The sequence below is a fragment of the Cetorhinus maximus genome, chromosome 29 (assembly GCF_964194155.1).
Source record: "Cetorhinus maximus chromosome 29, sCetMax3.hap1.1, whole genome shotgun sequence".
Classification (NCBI taxonomy): domain Eukaryota; kingdom Metazoa; phylum Chordata; class Chondrichthyes; order Lamniformes; family Cetorhinidae; genus Cetorhinus; species Cetorhinus maximus.
In genome coordinates, this window is record NC_135907.1 from 16,536,561 (window position 1) to 16,558,770 (window position 22,210).

The window sequence follows — 22,210 nt, forward strand, 5'->3', positions numbered from 1 at the left end:
GATTAGAATGCGGAACTTGCCATCACAGGGAATGGTTGAAGTGAACAGCATAGATGCATTTAAGGGGAAGCCAAGTTTATGCAACAAAAACAAAAATACCTGGAAAAACTCAGCAGGTCTGACAGCATCTGCGGAGAGGAATACAGTTAACGTTTCGAGTCCGTATGACTCTTCATCAGGACTAAGAAGTATAGAAATGAGGTGGAATATAAGCTGGTTGAAGGGGGGGGGATGAGATGGGTGTTGGGTCATTGGTAGTGCCAATTAACTTGGCACCCATACCCTCACACATAAGAAATGACAGTTACAAGGGGGACAGGAAGTAAGGAGATTCCCAACTCTTTAATCAGTGCCAAGCAGAGGAAAAACACCACAGGTTCAGATGAATTGTGAGGAGCATTGATTGGTGGAACATTGATGATTGATTAAATTGTGAAATGAATCTCCCAGACATTAAAGGCGCTGTCATAAATGTAAAGAGCAAATGGAACTGGGCACCATTCCCTCCCATAAAGAGTGAGCAAGATTGCATTGTTGCCTTGTACGAGGACTGTTCACCTCATTGACAGACATGTTGGCATCAACAGATACAGTGAGAAGTGAGTGAGCAAGTGCATCATTCTCTTGTACAGGGAGGGCAGTGGCGTTGTGTGGCCTGGGGGTAACATCACTACTGAGATTGGTGATCCAGAGGCCCGGGCTAGCACTCCAGGAACACGGGGTCAAATCCCTATACAGCAGCCGGTGAAATTCAGATTCAATTAATAAACCTGGAATTGAAAGCTAGCCACAGTAATGGTGATGGACGGACATAAAAACACATCTGGTTCACTAATGCCCATTAGGGGAGGAAATCTGCCGTCCTCACCTGCTCCGGCCTACGTGTTGACTCCAGGCCCACAACAACATGGTTGACTCTTAGCTGCCCCCCCACCACCTCAAAATAGGCCCCATAGCAAGCCTCTCAGTTCAAGGGCAATTAGGGATGGGCGACAACAAAAGTTGTGTCACCCACATCTCATGATGGAATAAAGGGAAAAAAAGAGGTGTGAGTATGATTGTGCATCGTTCCCTTGTGAATTGGCTTCAGGAGGAGGCCAGCAGAGTAGAATTGTCCATTGACATTGTGATAATGGTCTCGTCACCTTGGGCCTCATGTCAACAAGAGTTCATATCAGTTGAAGGGCAGCACTCTAACCCATCCCTCAATGTGGTATTCTATAGCCAGCTGAACACAGCTATACCTGCGCCGCAGGACAGAGATTCCCAAACTGGGGGCCCTGAGATGAGATTTTGGGGTCGGAGGCTTCATGGCAGCAATGGTTGCCATGGAGCTTGAGCTGACTGCTAACAACTGCGAGGCCTTTTAAATCCTTGTGGGTTTTTTTCCCTAATGGTGGGTGTAGCCAACAACCAGACCTTTGAGGCCCGATTCCTGCAGCAAAAAAAGCCTGTGAAAAGGTAGTTTTTTTTTTATTTTAAAAATCCCCTGTGGTTTTCAATACTTCCCACCACGCTCACCCTCACTCCTCCCCTCCGCACAAGTCTCTCCACCCATTGCCCTCACAAATCCACCCCCCTCCCCCCCCACCCCACCCCAGGACTCCCCCCCACCTACCCAACTCTCACTCTGAGGTAGCGGTAATTTTCAAGGCTCAGATTGGGGGGACACGGTGAGAAAAAGCTAGTTTGGGAAGCCTGTAGGAAGTCCCAAGCTGATGGAAGCCCCAAAGACATTCAGAAAATCAGAGTCGGAGTCTAGTCGGACCCCATCACATGGGGGAAAAAAACAACCCTGGACGGATCCAAAATGGAGAGGTCTCTGTCATCACGCAGTCAACCAGCATCACAAAAGCAGAATGTCTGGTCATTATCTGTGGGATCTTGCTGTGCACAAGTAGCTGCCTTGTTTCCTGCATTACAACAGTGACAAGACTTCAAAAAATACTTGATTGGCTGTAAAGCAATTTGGACTGTCCTGAGGTTGTGAAAGGTGCCGTGTAAATGTAAACCTTTCCTTACTGATTGTTAATATTACGTAGGAATTTAGGAAATAGGAGCAGGAGCAGACTGTTCGGCCCCTCAAGCCTGCTCTGCCACTCAATACAATCATGGCTGACCTTGTGCCTCAATACAACTATGATGACCACAAAACCATTATCAATTGTCATAAAAACCCATCTGGTTCACTAATGTCCTTTAGAGAAGGAAATCTGCCATCCTTACCTGGTCTGGCCTACATGTGACTCCAGACCCACAGCAATGCGGTTTACTCTTAAGTACCATCTGAACAAGGGCAATTAGGGATGGGTAATAAATAGTGGCCATGTTAGTGACACCCACATCACATGAACAAATTTTTTTAAAAAGCTTTCCTGCCCCCCACACCATATCCTTCATTCCCTGAGATCTATCCCAAAAACCTGTCTATATCCCAGTCTTAAATATATTCAATGGTGGAGCATTCACAACCCTCTGGGGTAGAGAATTCCAAAGAATCATCAATCTTTGAGTGAAGAAATTTTTCCTCATCTCAGTCCTAGATGATCAATCCCTGATTCTGAGACTGTGCCCCCATGTTCTAGATTCCCCAGCCAGGGGGAAACAACCTCTCAGTGTCTACCCTCTCAAGCCCCTTCAGAATCTTGTATGTTTCAATGAGATCACCTCTCGTTCTTCTAAACTCCAGAGAATACAGACCCAATTGTCATAGGACAATTCTCTCAGCCAAGGTACAATGACTTTTGACTGTTAGTCTCTCCCCTATGCCTGTTCATTGGATAAAGTACGCATGAGGGCAATAACTCTGACTCAGTAACTCGGTGTGCTTCTGTTCAACAGAGCTGGATACCTAAGGTGATTAAGAAGAGAATTTGTTCCACCTTCCTAGAGGATACGACCACACAAAGGTAAAGGATGGACAGGGGATGTAGAAGGAAGAACGTTCAGAATAATTCGAGGGGGTTAGTGAGCTAGAGATCGACCATGTCCGTTTGGTGTTGGGAGTAACCATGGGGATATACAGACCATGCGCAATGTAAAACTCTTGAGAGTGCACACTCTGGATACATAAGAAGGGAAGAAATAATACCTCCGAGGTTAAATGTGGGGTCCTTCAGGAATATGCAACAACAACTTGCATTTATATAGCATGTTAAACACATAAAATCATCCCAAGGAGCTCCACAGACCACGCAATCTGTCAACATTTGACACCAAGCCACTAAAGGAATTAAGTGGTGCGTGGGTCACAAAATATTAGTGTGCAGGTACAGCAAGAGCTCAGAAAGGCAAAGGGAATGTTGGCATTTATTGCAAGGGAAGTCGAGTATGCAAGTAGGTAATTGTTGCTGTAGCTATAGAGGGCTTTCGTTAAACTACACCTGGAGTACAGTTTTGGGCCAGAATTTTACCTTTGGCATGTGTCCCGACATCATTGTGCACTTGCCCACCAATATTTGCAAGGCCTATTAAGGCCATTAACAAGGTAATGAACTGGAAATTTACCCTGCCCGTCCAACCTAACCGGTCGGCGGGGCAGGTGAAAAGGCCAAGTGGCCTTTACATTTTTTAGGAAACCTCATCCACGAGCGGGATGAGGTGTCCTAAAGCTAATGTAATTCGAATAAAAACTTTATTTTGGATTTAAAAACATGTCCCACCTCATGTGACACAGTCGCATGAAGGGTGATGTTTCATTGAACTTTTTATTGTCTTCAATCATTTTTTTAAAAAGCGCTTCAGTCTCCCTGTGGCAGCTCCGTGCCTCAGGGAGATTGAAGCGCTCTTTAGTGCGCGTGTGTGAACTGCGCCCCAGGCCCATTCTCCCTCCTCCCCCCCCCCCACGCCCGCACAGGTAGCGCTGAGCGCTGCCGCTCGCGTTCCACACAGGACGGGCCTTAATTGGCCCTCCCGCGTGAAATCGACGTGCGGTGCCGATCGCGGGCAGCGGTCAGCTTCCTGACTGCCCCCGCCCGCTCCCATCGAGCCCGCCCGATGAAGGAAAAATTTCGGCCTTGGTCTCTTTATTTAAGAAAGGGTAGAATTAAATTAGAAGCAGCTCGGAGAAGGTCCACTCGGCTGATTCCTGAGATAAAGGGGTCAGCTTATGAGGAAAGGCTGAGCAGGTTGGGCCTACACCCATTGGAGTTCAGAAGAATGAGAGGTGATCTTATTGAAACATATAAGATCCTGAGGGGACTGGACAGGGTGGAACAGACTGAGAAGATGTTTCCCCTTGTGGGGGAGTCTAGAAATAGGCCACACAGTTTAAAAATTAGGGGAGTCCCATTTAAGATGGAGATAAGGAGAATTTTTTTCTCTGAGAAGATTATTTGTCTGTGGAATTCTCTTCTCTAGAGAGCAGTGGAGGCTGGGTCATTGAATAGATTCAAGGCTGAGTTAGACAGATTTTTGATCCTCAAGGGTTACAGGGAGCAGACAGGAAAATGGAGTTGAGGCTACAATCAGATTAGCCATGATCTGATTGGATGGCGGAGAAGGCTCGAGGGCCCGAATAGTCTACTCCTGTTCTTGTGACCAATAGTTTAGCCGAAGAGGTAGGCTTTAAGTCTTTAAGATGGAGAGAAAAGCGGAGAGGTTTAGGGAGAGAATTCCAGAGCTCAGGGCCTAGACAGCTAAAGGCACAGTTGCCAATCATGGGAGGAAGGAAATGGGAATTGTGCGAGTGGCCAGAATTGGAGGAGGAGGCGTAGAGACCTCGGAAGGCTTCTCTCTCTCTCTCTCCTTCTCTCGCTCGCTCACTCATACAGCTAATACATCTCACTTCCTTCACCCTGCTTAGCAAGCAACCACTCTGCCAATGTGGCAACCCCAAGGTTTGCCACAACTCAGTTGCAACAGAGGACAACTTCGGAGCTGCCATCGTCAGCAGGTGGAACACAGCCGAGCATACAACGGAGGAGCCAACCGACGCGTTTGGAGACATTGAGTTTTTCGGGAAAGGGAGGGTACACGGCAAGGTAGGAAGGAGGTGGCTTCACTCCCACTCGTTGTTGACCAAGCAATGTAATTTAACTGTGAGGCTGAGTCCAAGATATTGGTAGGTTATAATAGATTAATAGAATCATACAGCACAGAAGGAGGCCATTTGGCCCATCGTGCCTGTGAACTCATTGAAAGAGTTATCCATGTGTCCCGCTCCCCTACCAGAAATTCGCAACTCTTCTCCGAGATATGATCTTTTACGTCCACCTGAAAGGGCAGATGAGGCCACAGTTTTCATCCAAATGGCAGCACCTCTTGACTGTGCAGCACTCCCTCAGCACTGGACAGGGGTTTCGGTATAGAGTTTGTGCTCTCAAGTCTCTGCTATGCGATTCGAACCCACGACAGTCTGACCCCAGCAAGAGCTGCCGTGGGCATGACAGGTGACAAGTGAGGCATTCTCCAGCTCTTCAACAGGCTGAATTGCCCGTTTTTTCAGCCTATGGGTCATCAATGAGATTCTCAGCTGCTTAGATCAGTGCAGCATGGGAGGAGATTGGTGAACAGAAAATAGCCACAATTTATGGATTCTTAGTAACTGGACACAGACAGGCAAGCTTGGGTTTTAGCTATTAGTGTAATCAATCAAATTCAACAGCATCTGATAGTGCTGTGAGCATCGGTTATCAGCGAGTTCTGGCCTGGCTTGCTACTTTGCATGGATTGAGTTGCCACATACTTAGTCACTCAAAATCACTGCCTCGTGTTGTAAGATTAATCTCCTACCCTGATAGGTTACTCCACTGTTCAGATGTGAGAATTATGTGAAATAATGAAGCAACACTCAAAGTTCATTAAAACTAAACACTAGGTTTGAACAATACAATATTCCTGTTACAATGCATCCGTTAGTCACAAATCTATCACCAGAAATCATACATGTGATCACCCAACACGTGGTCAACCTCCCTACCATTTGTACACTTCACTAGCTAACCAAGCTACTTGATTTAAACATTGAATCACTTTATGCAATGTTTTTATACCTTTCTTTCCAAGATGGAAAGGATGTTTCAATGACAAGATCATACAGTCCTATCAAAATCCACCTTAAGCTACAATTGCCCAAAGAGACATCTAATTCTTTATTCAAACTACAATATTGGAGACCCCTCTGACAATGTTCATGTTTAAACTCCTTCAGTAATTTTCCACCCCATGTGAATGTAGTAGTTGCCTTCAAGACATGTATCAGGAAAAAAACAGCAGCATTTTTTCCTGGTCACACAAACATTTTATAACCACAGGACAATTAAACACTCCAAGTCTCTTAAGATACTGACTTCTTGCAAACTGTTGTTTGGAGAATTAAAGTTGGAGTTTGTCTGGTAAGGCACATAAACTGCTAACTTCTAGCTTCTTCTAGTCTTCTAGCTTCTCTGCATTTCAAAAGGAGGCAAACTCTGACATTGTCCATCAATGTCAGTTTGTGTCACCTACTTGCAGCTTTCAAAACACTTGAGTTAGCTAAACAGACACTTTGGCTCCATAGATTTGTGCACATAAAGATGAACATAAGTTTTAATTGGCATCAAAGTGAAATAAAGCTTTGAAAGTGTGTCTGTTTATTGGTTAGGACATATTTAATGACTTTTCTAAACATTCAATAGCCCACAACTGTTTTACCAGTGATAGTTTGTCTGTCAATACCCTGCTGCAGGATGATAGCTTCTACAAATCTCAACCGCAAGTGTTGATTAAAAGTACAATTAAGTTAATCAAAAACATTACAGCTTCTAACAGTGTACAATTCCATCAAGAAACAGATTCTCAATGGTTTTCCCTGTTGCATTGAGACAAAACGATTCCTGATGGCTCCACAGCTTGTGACATAGTCCTGTGCAACTCTGAGCTATAGAAAGAGTCTAGACTCGGTAACATCGCATGTACTGAATGAAGCTGCTGCGGGTGGGGTCCTTGTGATGGCTCCAGAAGGCCTTGTAACCCCACAATATGTTTACTGGGGCCTTATAAAACTGGGTCATGCAAACACTGATCAATGGAAAAGCAGCTTTAGTTGACCTCTGTCTATAACTGTCGATGCCACTATGTCAGCTTCTGTCAGTCCTCAGAGCCCCTTGACAAAGGAATATACTCAGACAGCAGTATTCATGTAATGTATTGTCATTAATTCAGCATTCATGTAAGTTATATTCATTAATTTGCTTTGTATTCATTCATGGGACATGGGCATTATGGCTAGGCCAGCATGTATTGCCCTTGTTGAGGGGCATTTGAGAGTCAACAACATTGCTGTGGGTTACATGTAGGCCAGGTTAGGTAAGGGCATTAGTGAACAAGATGGGTTTTTACAGCAATGATTTCATCATCAGGCTTCCAGACTTTTATTGTACCCAAATTTCACCATCTGTTTTGGCAGAATTTAAACCTGGGCCCCCAGAGCATTACCCTGGGTCTCTGGAATACTCATCCAGTAAGAATGCCACTATGCCACCACCTCCCCTTGCTGGGTAGCATGTAGTCACTACATGTTCTGTATCCCTTTCTCTGACACAGGGAACAAATATTTTTACCTGGGACCAGCCTTTTATTATTCTTTCCTGGACTCTAAGTGTGAACTGAACGCCGAACAGTTTTGTTCAACAAATATAGCACAAGTCAGGAGGTCTTGTGACGCTGTGGGTGGTGTCCCTCCCTCTGGGCCAGAAGCTCTGGGTTCAAGTCCCGCCTTAGGACTTCACGGCCATGCAAGGTGTGTGCATGACCTGGCCAAACAGTTTGATTATCAGCCTGTAAACCCTTCCAATACACCTGATGGCAGGTGGTAAGAGCGGGAGAGTTCCCTGGTCAGCCATACTGCAGAAGGCAACAGCAAACTACTGCAGTACTTTGCCGAGCATAATCATGAACCAATCCAATGGAAGTCCATGGTCGCCAATGCCCTCTTCGGGCCTGGTACCTGAAGGAGGAGGAATACAAACCAAGAGCCTGGGCCTATATCTGACCAATAAAATGCAAGGGAAAGATTCACGCTCTCAGTAGAAGGATTCCTCTGTGATTCAGTCAGTGTGTTTCTTGCCTCTGATTCACAAGGTTTTGGGTTCGAATCCCATGCCTGAGACTAGAGTACAAAATCTTGACAGATTTCAGTGCCGTACTGAGGGAGTGCTGCACTATCAGAGATACTTGGTTAAACCAAGGCCCTGTCGCTGTTCTCATGTGGATGTGAAAAGGCCTGAACTTTGAAGAAGAGGGGAGTTATCCCTGGTGACCCGCTCATCCCTCAACCAACATCACCTAAAAAACAACGGATTATCTGGTTGTTACCATGTTGTTATTTGTGGGATTTTGCATGTAAATTGGCTGCTACTTCTCCTACTTCACAACAGTGACTAAACTTCAAAAGTACACCATTGGTGTGAAGTGTTTTGGAATGTCCTCAGGACATGAAAGGTTATATATAAATGCAAGTTCTGTGATTCATCCGAGCACTGATTCATCCGAGCACTGTGTGGTTAGCTAGAGCATGACAGCAGATCTATCATGATCCTTTCCAATGCTGAAGCCAAGACCAGAGAATGCTCCCTCTTTATTCCTTGTCAACTTTTCGAAAACTGCATTCTTTCATGGGATGTGTGTGTCATTAGTAAGGCCATTCCTAATTGCCCGTGAGCTAAGTGGCTTGCTAAGCCATTCAGGGGGCAATTAAGAGTCAACCACACTGCTGTGGGTCTGGAATCACATGTAGGCCAGACCAGGTAAAGATGGCAGATTTCCCTCCTTAAGGGGCATTAGTGAAGCAGATGGGTTTTTAATGATTGCCTAGCTTCCAGTTCTGGATTTTTTAATCTATTTAAATTCCTCAGTGGGATTTGAACCCATGCCCCCAAAAGCATTACACTAGGCCTTCTAGGGTTACTACTCCAGTGACATTACCACTATGCTAACATCTCCCCTTGCAATGCTTTCTTAGAGCCTGTAAATGGAAGATGGTTAAATGGTAAATAGGAGGAACCTGTTTCCACTGGCACTTAAATTAATTGCCAAAAATTCCAGGAGGAAGATGTGGAGAAAGAATTTAATGCAACAAGCTGTCATGATCTGGAAAGCAGGACCTGAAAACGATGGGAATTCAATTTCAAATGGGAGTTGGATATATACTTTAAAAGAAAAATGAAATGCAGGGCTTTGGAGGAAAGGAGCAGGCAGTGATACTAATTTGATAGCACTTACAGGGACAAAGCAGCCAACTTGAATGGCATCCTATCGATCACCTTAAACATTCACTTCCTCCACCCACCGGTGCACAGTATCAGCAGTGTGTACCATCTACAAGATGCACTGCAGCAACTCACCAAGGTTCCTTCGACAGCACCTTCCAAACCCACGACTGCTACCACCAAGAAGGACAAGGGCAGCAGATTCAAGAGAACACCACCACCTAGAAGTTCCCCTTCAAATCACACACACACGATCCTGACTTGGAAATATATCGCCGTTCCTTCACTGTTGCTGGGTCAAAATCCTAGAACTCCCTCCGTATCAGCACTGTGGGTGTACCTACACCACAGGGACTGCAGCGGTTCAAGAAGGCAGCTTACCACCACCTTCTCAAGGGCAACTAGGGATGGGCAATAAATGCTGGCCCAGCCAGCGAAGCCCACATCCCGTGAATGAATTAAAAAAAAACTTTAATTAAATAAAAGCAGCAAGTTCCTCCATTCAATGGGTCCCATGTTCAATTCCCACAATGGCAGCTGGTGTAATTTAAAATTCAATTAATTAATAAATCTGGAATTGAAAGTCAGTCTCAGTAATGATGACCATGAAACTATCATCAATTGTTGTAAAAACCCATCTGGTTCACTAAAGCCCTTTAGGGAAGGAAATCTGTCGTCCTTACCTGGTCTGGCCTACATGTGACTCCAGACCCACAGCAATGTGGTTGACTCTTAACTGCCCTCTGAAATGGCCAAGCAAGGCACTCAGTTGTACCAAACCAGTATAATGTCAAAAAGGAATGAAACCACCCAGCATCGACCTAGGCACTGGAAACAACAGCAAACCCAGCCCTGTCGACCCTGCAAAGTCCCCCTTGCTAACATCTGGGGGCGTGTGCCAAAATTGTGAGAACTGTCCCACAGACTAGTCATGCAACAGTCTGACATAGTCAGAGTCATACCTTAGAGACAATGTCCTGGACACCACCGTCACCATCCCTGGGTATGTCCAGTCCCATTGGTGGCTGCACAGTGGTATACAGTTGGGAGAGAGTTGCCCTGGGAATCCTCAGCATTGACTCTGAGCCCCATGAAGGCTCATGGCATCAAATCAAACATGGGCAAGGAAACCTCCTGCTGATTATTAATACCACAGCACCACCCCCCAAACCCACTCAGAATCTGTACTCCACTATGCTGAACACTAATTGAAGAAGCACTCAGGGTGGCAAAGGGCACAGAATGTACTCTGGGTGGGAGACGTCAATGCTCATCGCCAAGAGTGACTTGGTAGCGCCGCTACTAACTGAACTAGTCGACTCCAGAAGGAAATAGTTTCTAGACTGGGCCTAGGGAAAGTGGTGAGGGAACCAACAATAGGGAAAAACATACTTGACTTCATCCTCACCAACCTATCTATTGTAGATCGGTAGGAGTGACCACCGCACAGTCCTTGTGGAGGTGAAGTCCCATCTTCACATTAGGGATACCCTCCATTGTGTTGTGGGGCACCACCACCATGCTCAATGCTAAATGAGATTGCTTTAGAGCAGTGCTAGCAAATCAAAACTGGGCATCTGTGAGGCACTGTGGGCCATCAACAGCAACAGAATTGTATTCAATCACAATGTGTAACTTCATGACCTGGCATATCCTTCAGTGCTCCCTTACCATCAAGCCAGGGGATCAACCCTGGTTCAATGCATGCCAGGAGCAGCACCAGACATACCTAAAAATGAGGTTTCAGCCTGGTGAGGCTATAACACAGGACTACTTGCGTGTCAAACAGTGGAAGCAGCATGCAATAAGCAGAGCTAAGCAATCCCACAACCAACGGATCAGGTCTAAGGGGAGGAGGCTCCACAAATATCCCCATCCTCAATGATGGAGGAGCCCAGCATTTCCAACAATCTTCAGCCAGAAGTGACAAGTGGATGATCCATCTCGGCCTCCTGTGGAGGCCCCCAGCATCACAGATGCCAGTCTTCAGCCAATTCGAATCACTCCATATGATATAAAGAAATGGCTGAAGGCACTGGATACTGTAAAGGCTATGGGCCCTGACAATATTCCACCAATAGTGCTGAAACCTTATGCTCCAGAGCTAGGCACTCCCCATACCCAAACTGTTTCAGTACAGCTACAACACAGGCATCTACCCGGCAATGTGGAAAATTGCACAAAAATCAGGACAAATCCAACTCAGCCAATTACTACCCTGTCAGTCTACTCTCAACCAGCAGCAATGTTATGGAAGGTGTTGCCAACAGTGCTATCAAGGGGCGCTTCTCAGTAATAACCTGCTCACTGATGCTCAGTTTGGGTTCCGTCAGGGCCACTTAGCTCCTGACTTCATTGGTCCAAACGTGGACAAAAGAGCTGAACCCAAGAGATGAGGTGAGAGTGACTGCCCTTCACACCAGGACAGCATTTGATTGAGTGTGGCATCAAGGAGCCCCAGCAAAACTGGAATCAATCGGTCTGGCCTACACATGACTCCAGACCCACAGCAATGTGGTTGACTCTTAACTACGCTCTTGAAATGGCCTAGCAAGCCACTCAGTTCAGGGCAGATAGGGATGGACAACAAATGCTGGCCTTGCCAGCGACACCCACATCCCATGATAGAAGGAAAAGAGCAGGGGAGCTCTCCCCAATGTCCTGGACATTATTTATTCATCAACCAGCCTCACAAAAACAGATTACCTGGTCATTATCACATTGCTGATTGTGGGATCTTACTGGACGCAAGTTGGCTGCTGTGTTTCCTACATTACAACAGTGGCCATACCGGCCGTAAAGTGCTTTGAGGCGTCCGGTGGTCATGAAAAGTAATGCAAGTTCCTGTCTTCACAGTTTGTGCGACTTTCCTCAGACACTGATCCTGCCATCGTCTACACTCTGATAACCCAATTCTGGGGGATCCCTCCTCCCAACCTGGTCGTGTCTGTTGTCGGGGGAGAAGGGAGCTTAAAGATGAAGACCTGGCTGAAGGACATTCTCCGTCAAGGACTGGTCAAAGCAGCACAAAGTACCGGTGAGGCCCCCATGAGCAGTAAATGGGCCGGGAGGAGGACATTTTGTTGCCGCCTCCCTCTATTAGTTTTTTTGCTTTGATGTTGTTTAACATTATGATTAATTTACCAGGTTAGCTCTTGGAGAAGGTGCTAAATACTCTGCCATCACCTCGAACATCTTCAAATTCTCTCGTGGCCTGGCACCGGGTACCTCTGAACAAATTGCACCAGTAACATGATCTCAGATGTATACTTGGCTACCTGCTTGCTCTGTCTCCCCTGTGTTGTACTTTGTGATTCTCCTTGACGGGTCTTCCAGTAACTCCATTCTTCCTTCAATAAGGTCCTTCAGATTGCAGCCTTCCTGAGCACAGTCTCCTGTCCCCTTGCACCTTCCACCCTCTGTGAACCTGAGCTTATCCAAAACCCTGCTGCCTGTATTCTAACTCAGAGCAAATCCCCTTCGCCCGTCACCCCTGTGCTCACCATCCTACACTAGCTTCCGATCCATCAATGCCTCAATTTTAAAATTATTGGCCTGGTTTTCAAATCACTTCCATGGCCCCACCCCTCACTACCTCTGTAACCTCCTCCAGCGCTACAACCCACCTGCATGTGTCCTAATATCTCCTTACATGGCTCAGAGTCAAATCTTGTTTGACAATACTCCTATGAATGACCTTGGGATGTTTCACTGCGTTAAAGGTGGTATTATACATGCAAGCTGTTGTTGGTATTGTTGTAGCAGCAACCTTGTTATTCCAATTTTTTCACATAGTAAGGTTCATTTTAACATTACGTGGTGGTATAAAATGGACAGCATCCAAGTGGGTAGGGTGCTCAATGGTTCAATTATCTGTGTTTGATTATGAGAGTCTGGTAACTGATCTATGCTCACTGTGCTTGATTGGTTAAGTCTGGGTGTGGACTCAGAGCAAAGAAAACAGACACGGCAGAAGCTGCTAGAAGCTGAGCTGTAAGCATGAGTGCAGACATTTTGTGACTGCAGAGATATTTTAAAACTCTTGTAAATAAACCCGTTGCACATTTAGAAACTAGTGTCATCTCGGCATTGCTCTGAGAAATGTAAAATATACAACAGTCCAGCAAATGCACTGGACCGCAATTGTCCGTGCCTTTAGATTTTCCCTTGCATTGACTTCTTTGATAGAAAGGATCATCAAGCATGTGTTTAAGGGTTGACCAATATGATCTCACCATTGCTCAAACTTAAAATAAAACCCGCAGTCCCTGTGTGTTTTTTCACAAGCTAAACCAACAGCTACCATTTAAAAGCTGCACCCTTAGGCCTTCAGCTGTTGAGACTGCCCGCCTCACTCTTCCCTCTGATCTCAAATGAAACTCCCCACTGCCAACCTTCCCCCAAGAAACCCGTGCTGTCCTTTCATATCAAACACTTATTTTCCTTTGCCAACACTTTAGCTCTTCATAAAGCCCAAGACGGCAATAGTTGCTTAGTAGCACAGAACTGGATCCCACGTCTCTTTGGGCCTCCGGTGTTTCTAGCTTTTCGCCATTTGGAAAGTCCCCTGTTTTATCCTTTTTGGGCTCAAAGTAGGTGACCTCACATTTGCCCACATTAAAATCCATTTGCCACAGTTTTGCCCGCTCTCTTTATCTATCGATATCTCTGTAATATATGTTATACTTAAAGTCGTCCTGAATTGCTTAAAACATACGGGAGTAACAGTGAATAAAAGAGAAATAAAACAGTAATAGAGTAACAAGGGAAAGCATATTATTTTCTAAATTGGGAAACCAAAGTGAAAGGTCAAGACCCATCATGCCTCAGGCAGTGGGACAATAGTTCAGTCTTGATTATCGCGGAAGAGAGAGATATGCTGCCAAAGCTTTTCGGTCTTGCACTCATCAGGACAAATGCAAGAATACCAAATTTCAGACAATCACAACAATTTATACTACATTATCAAACAAAATTTGACTCTGAGCCACGTAAGGAGATATTGGGACACATGACCAAAAACTCAGGTGCAGGTGGGTTGTAGGACTGGAGGAGGTTACAGAGGTAGTGAAAGGTGAGGCCATAGAAGGATTTGAAAACCAGGCTGATCATTTGAAAATTGAGGCATTGACAGATCAGAAGCTAGTGTAGGACAGTGAGCACAGGGGTGGTGGGTGAACGGGACTTGCTCTGAGTTAGAATACAGGCAGCAGAGTTTTGGATAAGCTCAAGTTCGTAGAGGGCAAATGATGCAAGAGGAGAGGAGAAAAGGGTGCTGATTCATGGGAAGTTGACTCTGATTGACCGAGCCATTGTTGCGCTCTATTTCTGTGTCAAACTTGCAAGGTGAGCAAATGGCAAAACCACTATTTACAAGATTGCTGTTCAGGCCAATCTTATAGTACGTGGGACAATATGAATCCCAACCTGTATATTGACCAGTGAAGATAGGCTTATGATAGACAGTAGTTCTTCGAAATAGGCAGACTATAGACCATTCCAACCTTGTGCCTTTTTTGAACTACCCGGGAGTTTGGGGAACCTATAGCCCCCTGTTGCCTTCTCCCTGGCAACACATCAGCCAATCAGAGTCAACTTCCCATGAATCAAATCTCCTCTCAACCTTCTCCTCTCCAAGGAAAACAGTCCCAACTTCTCCAATCTATCTACGTCACTGAAGTTCCTCATCCCTGGAACCATTCTCGTGAATCTTTTCTGCACTGTCTCCAATGCCTTTGCAGCTTTCCTTAGGTGTGGCGCCCAGAACTGGACACACTGGTTGAGGCTGAACCAGTGTTTTATATAGGTTCAACACAACCTTCTTGCTTGAGTACTCTTTGCCTTATTCACAGATCCCAGAATATCGTATGCTTTATTAACCACGCTCTCAACCTGTCTTGCCAGCCTCAGTCCTCTACTCTCCACTATACCATTGCTTTCTGTTACTCACTGTGTGTTCCAAGCCTCCTCTTTATTATTTTCATGTTGATCTGCCTCTCAGGTGCATGGATTGTGACGAGTGGACTGCAAGTTGGCATTGGCAAGTATGTTGGCCAGGCGGTGCGTGACCATGCCATGGCAAACACACGGTCAACCGCAAAGGTGGTTGCCATGGGGATAGCACCATGGGGAATAGTGTACAAGAAAGATCGTCTTGTGAACCCCAAGGTAACACATATGTGTGTGTGTGTGTCTGTGTGCGTGTGTGTCTGTCTGTATGTGTGTGTTTGTGTCTGTCTGTGCGTGTCTCTGTGTGTCTGTGTGCATGTCTGTGTGTCTGTGTGTGCGTGTGTGTGTGTGTCTGTGTATGTCTCTGTTTGTGTGTCTGTGTGTGTGTGTCTCTGTGTGTCTGTTTGTGTGTGTGTCTGTGTGTGTGTGTCTGTGTGTGTCTCTGTGTGTCTGTTTGTGTCTGTGTGTGTGTGTCTGTGTCTGTGTGCGTGTGTGTCTGTCTGTGTGTGCGTGTCTGTGTGAGTGTCTGTGTCTGCGTGTGTGTGTGTGTCTGTGTGTGTGTGTGTGTGTCTGTGTGTGTGTGTCTGTGTGTGTGTGTCTGTGTATGTCTCTGTGTGTCTGTTTGTGTGTCTGTGTGTGTGTGGCTGTGTGTGTGTGTGTGTGTGTCTCTGTGTGTCTGTGTGTGTGTGTGTGTCTGTGTGTGTCTGTGTGTGGCTGTGTGTGTGTGTGTGTGTGTGTGTGCAGACGAGAGTTCAAATCCCACCATGGCAACTGGAGGAATTAAATTCAATTCATAAATCTGGAATAAAATGCTGGTCTCATTAATGATGCTCGGGAAACTATTGGATTGTTGTAAGAGCCCATCTGGCTCACTCATATCCTTTAGGGAAGGAAATCTGCCATCCTTACCCTGTCTAATCCACACGTAACTCCAAACCCACCACAATGTGGTTGACTCTTTGCTGCCCTTTGAAATGATGCAGCAAACCACTCAGTCATATCAAACAGCTACAGATAGAGCACAGTGGGTGAACCTTCACCACAGGGACTGCCGCAGGTCAGGAAGGCAGCTCACCACCACCCTCTCAAGAGCAATTAGGGCTAGGTGCTAAATGCTGGCTTTGGAGCAACACTCATATCCCAACAGCAAACATGAAAAGTAGGTGAGCGTGTTGGATGTCTGAATGGGGATGTTTGTGTGTGCTTGAGAATGTCTCTGCACGCGTGTGTGTGTGTGTGTGTGTGTGTGCACAGAGGGAGTGGATAATAGGGGGCAGTGTTTTTCAGTGTGTATTGGGTGTAGTATAAATCAGCATTGTGCACACAGAGTGCTTATAAAATCTTGTGCCAACTTAAACATGAGTATTTGGTTGAACGCACGAATGAACGAAACTCTAAATGGAACATGAACGTGTCATTCAATACACTTCAAATTTCAACGCTTCAACATAACAACCAGCTTTTGTTAAATCCGATTCTCCAGTTGTTCTGAATGATTTCACAAACAACATTAACAAGATGGACATGAAAAACACTTTATGAATTATGTGTCCATGTTCCGTTTACAGCTTATTTCTGTCATGTGTGCATTCAAAGATATGAACGTTTAAAGCTTCTTTACAAACTGTATAAACAGCCAGTATTTATCTATATTTTTAACAAACTGTGTGGTTTTTGTTGTGTATCTATATTTATGCACGTGTGTGTTTTTGCATCTGTGTATGTATATGTGTGTATCTATAGGGATGTGAGTATATGTTTAAATGTGCATATTTCCGCAAATGTATTTGTGAAGGTGTGTTTGAGTGGGAACTGGTGGGCAGCATTTTCCCGTTGGCGAGCGGGGGACAGACCCCTCACGTCCGTGGGTAAAACGATGCGCGGTGATGTCGAGGAAGCGTCCCAATGTCACCGCACAGCATCGCTGTATTTCATTGGGCGGTCACGCGATGATATCCGCCATTAATTAACGAGCCACTTAAAGCCCTTGACTCACCAATCGACACCGATTTTCCGGTGCCCGTGCGGTCTTCGGGTCGGCGCACGGGCGCAATGGGCAGGCGGGTAGGACACGTTTGTATAAACCTCATCCACGGGCGGGATGAGAGGGCTCACTGGGGTCGCGAGTGTGCTCTGTCAAATATTGATTTTTCAAAGTTTTTGAAACCTGCCTGTGTGATCTGTAATACTTCAAAACACATCCCAGCTGCTTGGTCTGGACTCTTAACCTTCAGGTCAGCGCTCTGCAGTGAGGAATCGTTTTTGGGCCTACAGGTTTCAGGAAGCCTTCCCTTGGCCTGGGAATGGGAGTGTGTGTGTGTGTGTGTGTGTGTGTGTGGGACTGTGTGTGTGTGTGTGTGTGTGTGTGGGACTGTGTGAGTGTGAAAAACTGTGTGCGTGAGACTGTCACAGAATCACAGAATCTTAATGGCACAGAAGGAGGCCATTCAGCCCATCATGTCTACACCGGCTCTCCAAATGAGCACTATGGCCTAGTGCCATTGCCCCGCCATTTCCCCGTACCCTTGCACGTTGCTTCTATTCAAATAATCATCTAATGTCCTCTTGAATGTCGCGATTGAACCTGCCTCCACCACACATCCAGGCCGTGCATTCCAGACCCGAACCACTCGTTGTGTGAAAAAGTTTTTTCTCATGTCGCACTATGTGAATGAGTGTGTGTGTCTGTGTGAGTGTGTGTGAGTGTGAGTCTGTGTGAGTGTGTGTCTGTGTGAGTGTGAGTGTGTGTGAGTCTGTGTGAGTGTGTGTGAGTGTGAGTCTGTGTGAGTGTGAGTTTGTGTGAGTGTGTATCTGTGTGTGTGCGTATGTATCTGTGTGTGTCTGTGTGACTGTGTGTGTCTATGTGAGTGTGAGTGTGTGTGTGTGAGTGTGAGTCTGTGTGAATGTGAGTCTGTGTGAGTCTGTGAGTGTGAGTCTGTGAGTGTGAGTCTGTGTGAGTGTGTGTCAGTGTGAGAGTGTGTGTGTGAGTGTGAGTCTGTGTGAGTCTGCATGAGTGTGTATCTGTGTGAATGTGAGTGTGAGTGTGTGTGTGAGTCTGTGTGAGTGTGTGTGTGAGTCTGTGTGAGTGTGAGTCTGTGTGAGTGTGAGTCTGTGTGAGTGTGAGTCTGTGTGAATGTGAGTCTGTGTGAATGTGAGTCTGTGTGAGTGAGAGTGTGTGTGAGTCTGTATGAATGTGCGTCTGTATGAGTGTGAGTCTGTGTGAGTGTGAGTTTGTGTGAGTGTGTATCTGTGTGAGTGTGTGTGAGTATGTATCTCTGTGTGTCTGTGTGACTGTGTGTGTCTATGTGAGTGTGAGTGTGTGTGTGTGAGTGTGAGTCTGTGTGAATGTGAGTCTGTGTGAGTCTGTGAGTGTGAGTCTGTGTGAGTGTGAGTTTGTGTGAGTCTGTGTGAGTCTGTGTGAGTGTGAGTGTGTGTGAGTGTGTATCTGTGTGAGTGTGTGTGAGTATGTATCTGTGTGTGTCTGTGTGACTGTGTGTGTCTATGTGAGTTTGAGTGTGTGTGTGAGTGTGAGTCTGTGTGAATGTGAGTCTGTGAGTGTGAGTCTGTGAGTGTGAGTCTGTGTGAGTGTGTGTCAGTGTGAGAGTGTGTGTGTGAGTGTGAGTCTGTGTGAATGTAAGTGTGAGTGTGTGTGTGTGAGTCTGTGTGAGTCTGTGAGTGTGAGTGTGAGTCTGTGTGAGTCTGTGTGAATGTGAGTCTGTATGAGTGTGAGTCTGTGTGAGTCTGTGAGTGTGAGTCTGTGTGAGTGTGAGTCTGTGTGAGTGTGAGTCTGTATGAGTGTGAGTCTGTATGAGTGTGTGTGTGTGAGTCTGTGTGAGTGTGAGTCTGTGTGAGTCTGTGTGAGTGTGAGTCTGTGTGAGTGTGAGTCTGTGTGAGTCTGTGTGAGTGTGAGTCTGTGTGAGTGTGAGTCTGTGTGAGTCTGTGTGAGTGTGAGTCTGTGTGAGTGTGAGTCTGTGTGAGTCTGTGTGTGTGAGTGTGAGTCTGTATGAGTGTGTGTGTGTGAGTCTGTGTGAGTGTGAGTCTGTGTGAGTCTGTGTGAGTGTGAGTCTGTGTGAGTGTGAGTCTGTGTGAGTCTGTGTGAGTGTGAGTCTGTGTGAGTGTGAGTCTGTGTGAGTGTGAGTGTGTGTGAGTCTGTGTGAGTCTGTGTGAGTGTGAGTCTGTGTGAGTCTGTGTGAGTGTGAGTCTGTGTGAGTCTGTGTGAGTGTGAGTCTGTGTGAGTGTGAGTCTGTGTGAGTCTGTGTGAGTGTGAGTCTGTATGAGTGTGTGTGTGTGAGTCTGTGTGAGTGTGAGTCTGTGTGAGTCTGTGTGAGTGTGAGTCTGTGTGAGTGTGAGTCTGTGTGAGTGTGTGTGAGTGTGAGTCTGTGTGAGTGTGAGTGTGTATGAGTGTGAGTCTGTGTGAGTCTGTGTGAGTGTGAGTCTGTGTGAGTCTGTGTGAGTGTGAGTCTGTGTGAGTCTGTGTGAGTGTGAGTCTGTGTGAGTGTGAGTCTGTGTGAGTGTGAGTCTGTATGAGTGTGTGAGTGTGAGTCTGTGTGAGTGTGAGTCTGTGTGAGTGTGTGTGTGTGAGTCTGTGTGAGTGTGAGTCTGTGTGAGTGTGAGTCTGTGTGAGTGTGAGTGTGTGAGTGTGAGTCTGTATGAGTGTGTGTGTGTGAGTCTGTGTGAGTGTGAGTCTGTGTGAGTCTGTGTGAGATTGTGAGTGTGAGTCTGTGTGAGTGTGAGTCTGTGTGAGTGTGAGTCTGTGTGAGTGTGAGTCTGTGTGAGTCTGTGTGAGTGTGAGTCTGTGTGAGTGTGAGTCTGTGTGAGTGTGAGTCTGTGTGAGTCTGTGTGAGTGTGAGTCTGTGTGAGTGTGAGTCTGTGTGAGTGTGAGTCTGTATGAGTGTGTGAGTGTGAGTCTGTGTGAGTGTGAGTCTGTGTGAGTGTGAGTCTGTGTGAGTGTGTGTGTGTGAGTCTGTGTGAGTGTGAGTCTGTGTGAGTGTGAGTCTGTGTGAGTCTGTGTGAGTGTGAGTCTGTGTGTGTGTGAGTCTGTGTGAGTGTGAGTCTGTGTGAGTCTGTGTGAGTGTGAGTCTGTGTGAGTGTGAGTCTGTGTGAGTGTGAGTCTGTATGAGTGTGTGAGTGTGAGTCTGTGTGAGTGTGAGTCTGTGTGAGTGTGTGTGTGTGAGTCTGTGTGAGTGTGAGTCTGTGTGAGTGTGAGTCTGTGTGAGTGTGAGTGTGTGAGTGTGAGTCTGTATGAGTGTGTGTGTGTGAGTCTGTGTGAGTGTGAGTCTGTGTGAGTCTGTGTGAGATTGTGAGTGTGAGTCTGTGTGAGTGTGAGTCTGTGTGAGTGTGAGTCTGTGTGAGTGTGAGTCTGTGTGAGTCTGTGTGAGTGTGAGTCTGTGTGAGTGTGAGTCTGTGTGAGTCTGTGTGAGTGTGAGTCTGTGTGAGTGTGAGTCTGTGTGAGTCTGTGTGAGTCTGTGTGAGTGTGAGTCTGTGTGAGTGTGAGTCTGTGTGAGTGTGAGTCTGTGTGAGTGTGAGTCTGTGTGTGTGTGAGTCTGTGTGAGTGTGAGTCTGTGTGAGTGTGAGTCTGTGTGAGTGTGAGTCTGTGAGTGTGAGTCTGTGTGAGTGTGAGTCTGTGTGAGTGTGAGTCTGTGAGTGTGAGTCTGTGTGAGTGTGAGTCTGTGTGAGTGTGAGTCTGTGTGAGTCTGTGTGAGTGTGAGTCTGTGTGAGTGTGAGTCTGTGTGAGTGTGTGTGTGTGAGTCTGTGTGAGTGTGAGTCTGTGTGAGTGTGAGTCTGTGTGAGTGTGAGTCTGTGTGAGTCTGTGTGAGTGTGAGTCTGTGTGAGTCTGTGTGAGTGTGAGTCTGTGTGAGTGTGAGTCTGTGTGAGTGTGAGTCTGTATGAGTGTGTGTGTGTGAGTCTGTGTGAGTGTGAGTCTGTGTGAGTCTGTGTGAGTGTGAGTCTGTATGAGTGTGTGTGTGTGAGTCTGTGTGAGTGTGAGTCTGTGTGAGTGTGAGTCTGTGTGAGTGTGAGTCTGTGTGAGTGTGTGTGTGTGAGTCTGTGTGAGTGTGAGTCTGTGTGAGTCTGTGTGAGTCTGTGTGAGTGTGAGTCTGTGTGAGTCTGTGTGAGTGTGAGTCTGTGTGAGTGTGAGTCTGTGTGACTCTGTGTGAGTGTGAGTCTGTGTGAGTGTGAGTCTGTGTGAGTCTGTGTGAGTGTGAGTCTGTATGAGTGTGTGTGTGTGAGTCTGTGTGAGTGTGAGTCTGTGTGAGTCTGTGTGAGTGTGAGTCTGTGTGAGTGTGAGTCTGTGTGAGTGTGAGTCTGTGTGAGTGTGAGTGTGTGTGAGTCTGTGTGAGTCTGTGTGAGTGTGAGTCTGTGTGAGTCTGTGTGAGTGTGAGTCTGTGTGAGTCTGTGTGAGTGTGAGTCTGTGTGAGTGTGAGTCTGTGTGAGTCTGTGTGAGTGTGAGTCTGTATGAGTGTGTGTGTGTGAGTCTGTGTGAGTGTGAGTCTGTGTGAGTGTGAGTCTGTGTGAGTGTGAGTCTGTGTGAGTGTGTGTGAGTGTGAGTCTGTGTGAGTGTGAGTGTGTATGAGTGTGAGTCTGTGTGAGTCTGTGTGAGTGTGAGTCTGTGTGAGTCTGTGTGAGTGTGAGTCTGTGTGAGTCTGTGTGAGTGTGAGTCTGTGTGAGTGTGAGTCTGTGTGAGTGTGTGTGTGTGAGTCTGTGTGAGTGTGAGTCTGTGTGTGTGTGAGTCTGTGTGAGTGTGAGTCTGTGTGAGTCTGTGTGAGTGTGAGTCTGTGTGAGTCTGTGTGAGTGTGAGTCTGTGTGAGTCTGTGTGAGTGTGAGTCTTTGTGAGTGTGAGTCTGTGTGAGTGTGTGTGTGTGAGTCTGTGTGAGTGTGAGTCTGTGTGTGTGTGAGTCTGTGTGAGTGTGAGTCTGTGTGAGTCTGTGTGAGTGTGAGTCTGTGTGAGTGTGAGTCTGTATGAGTGTGTGAGTGTGAGTCTGTGTGAGTGTGAGTCTGTGTGAGTGTGTGTGTGTGAGTCTGTGTGAGTGTGAGTCTGTGTGAGTGTGAGTCTGTGTGAGTGTGAGTGTGTGAGT

The 22,210-nt window shown here is 46.4% G+C and overlaps 2 protein-coding genes across 3 annotated transcripts in view; one reads left to right on the plus strand and one right to left on the minus strand.

Moving 5' to 3' along the window:
• The window catches only part of LOC144669307 (carnitine O-palmitoyltransferase 1, liver isoform-like), a 534,090-nt gene that overhangs the window by 242,188 nt on the left and 269,692 nt on the right, over nucleotides 1-22,210 (minus strand). The window lies entirely within an intron of this gene.
• The window catches only part of trpm4a (transient receptor potential cation channel, subfamily M, member 4a), an 84,148-nt gene that overhangs the window by 8,289 nt on the left and 53,649 nt on the right, over nucleotides 1-22,210 (plus strand). Inside the window, exons 2-5 of one of the 2 annotated variants that reach the window (XM_078531655.1) lie at nucleotides 2,842-2,909; nucleotides 4,805-4,982; nucleotides 12,045-12,225; nucleotides 15,190-15,356. In XM_078531655.1, coding sequence (XP_078387781.1) covers nucleotides 2,842-2,909; nucleotides 4,805-4,982; nucleotides 12,045-12,225; nucleotides 15,190-15,356 — 594 coding nt within the window. The remainder of the gene's footprint in view (nucleotides 1-2,841; nucleotides 2,910-4,804; nucleotides 4,983-12,044; nucleotides 12,226-15,189; nucleotides 15,357-22,210) is intronic. The other variant, XM_078531656.1, reaches the window with a different exon arrangement.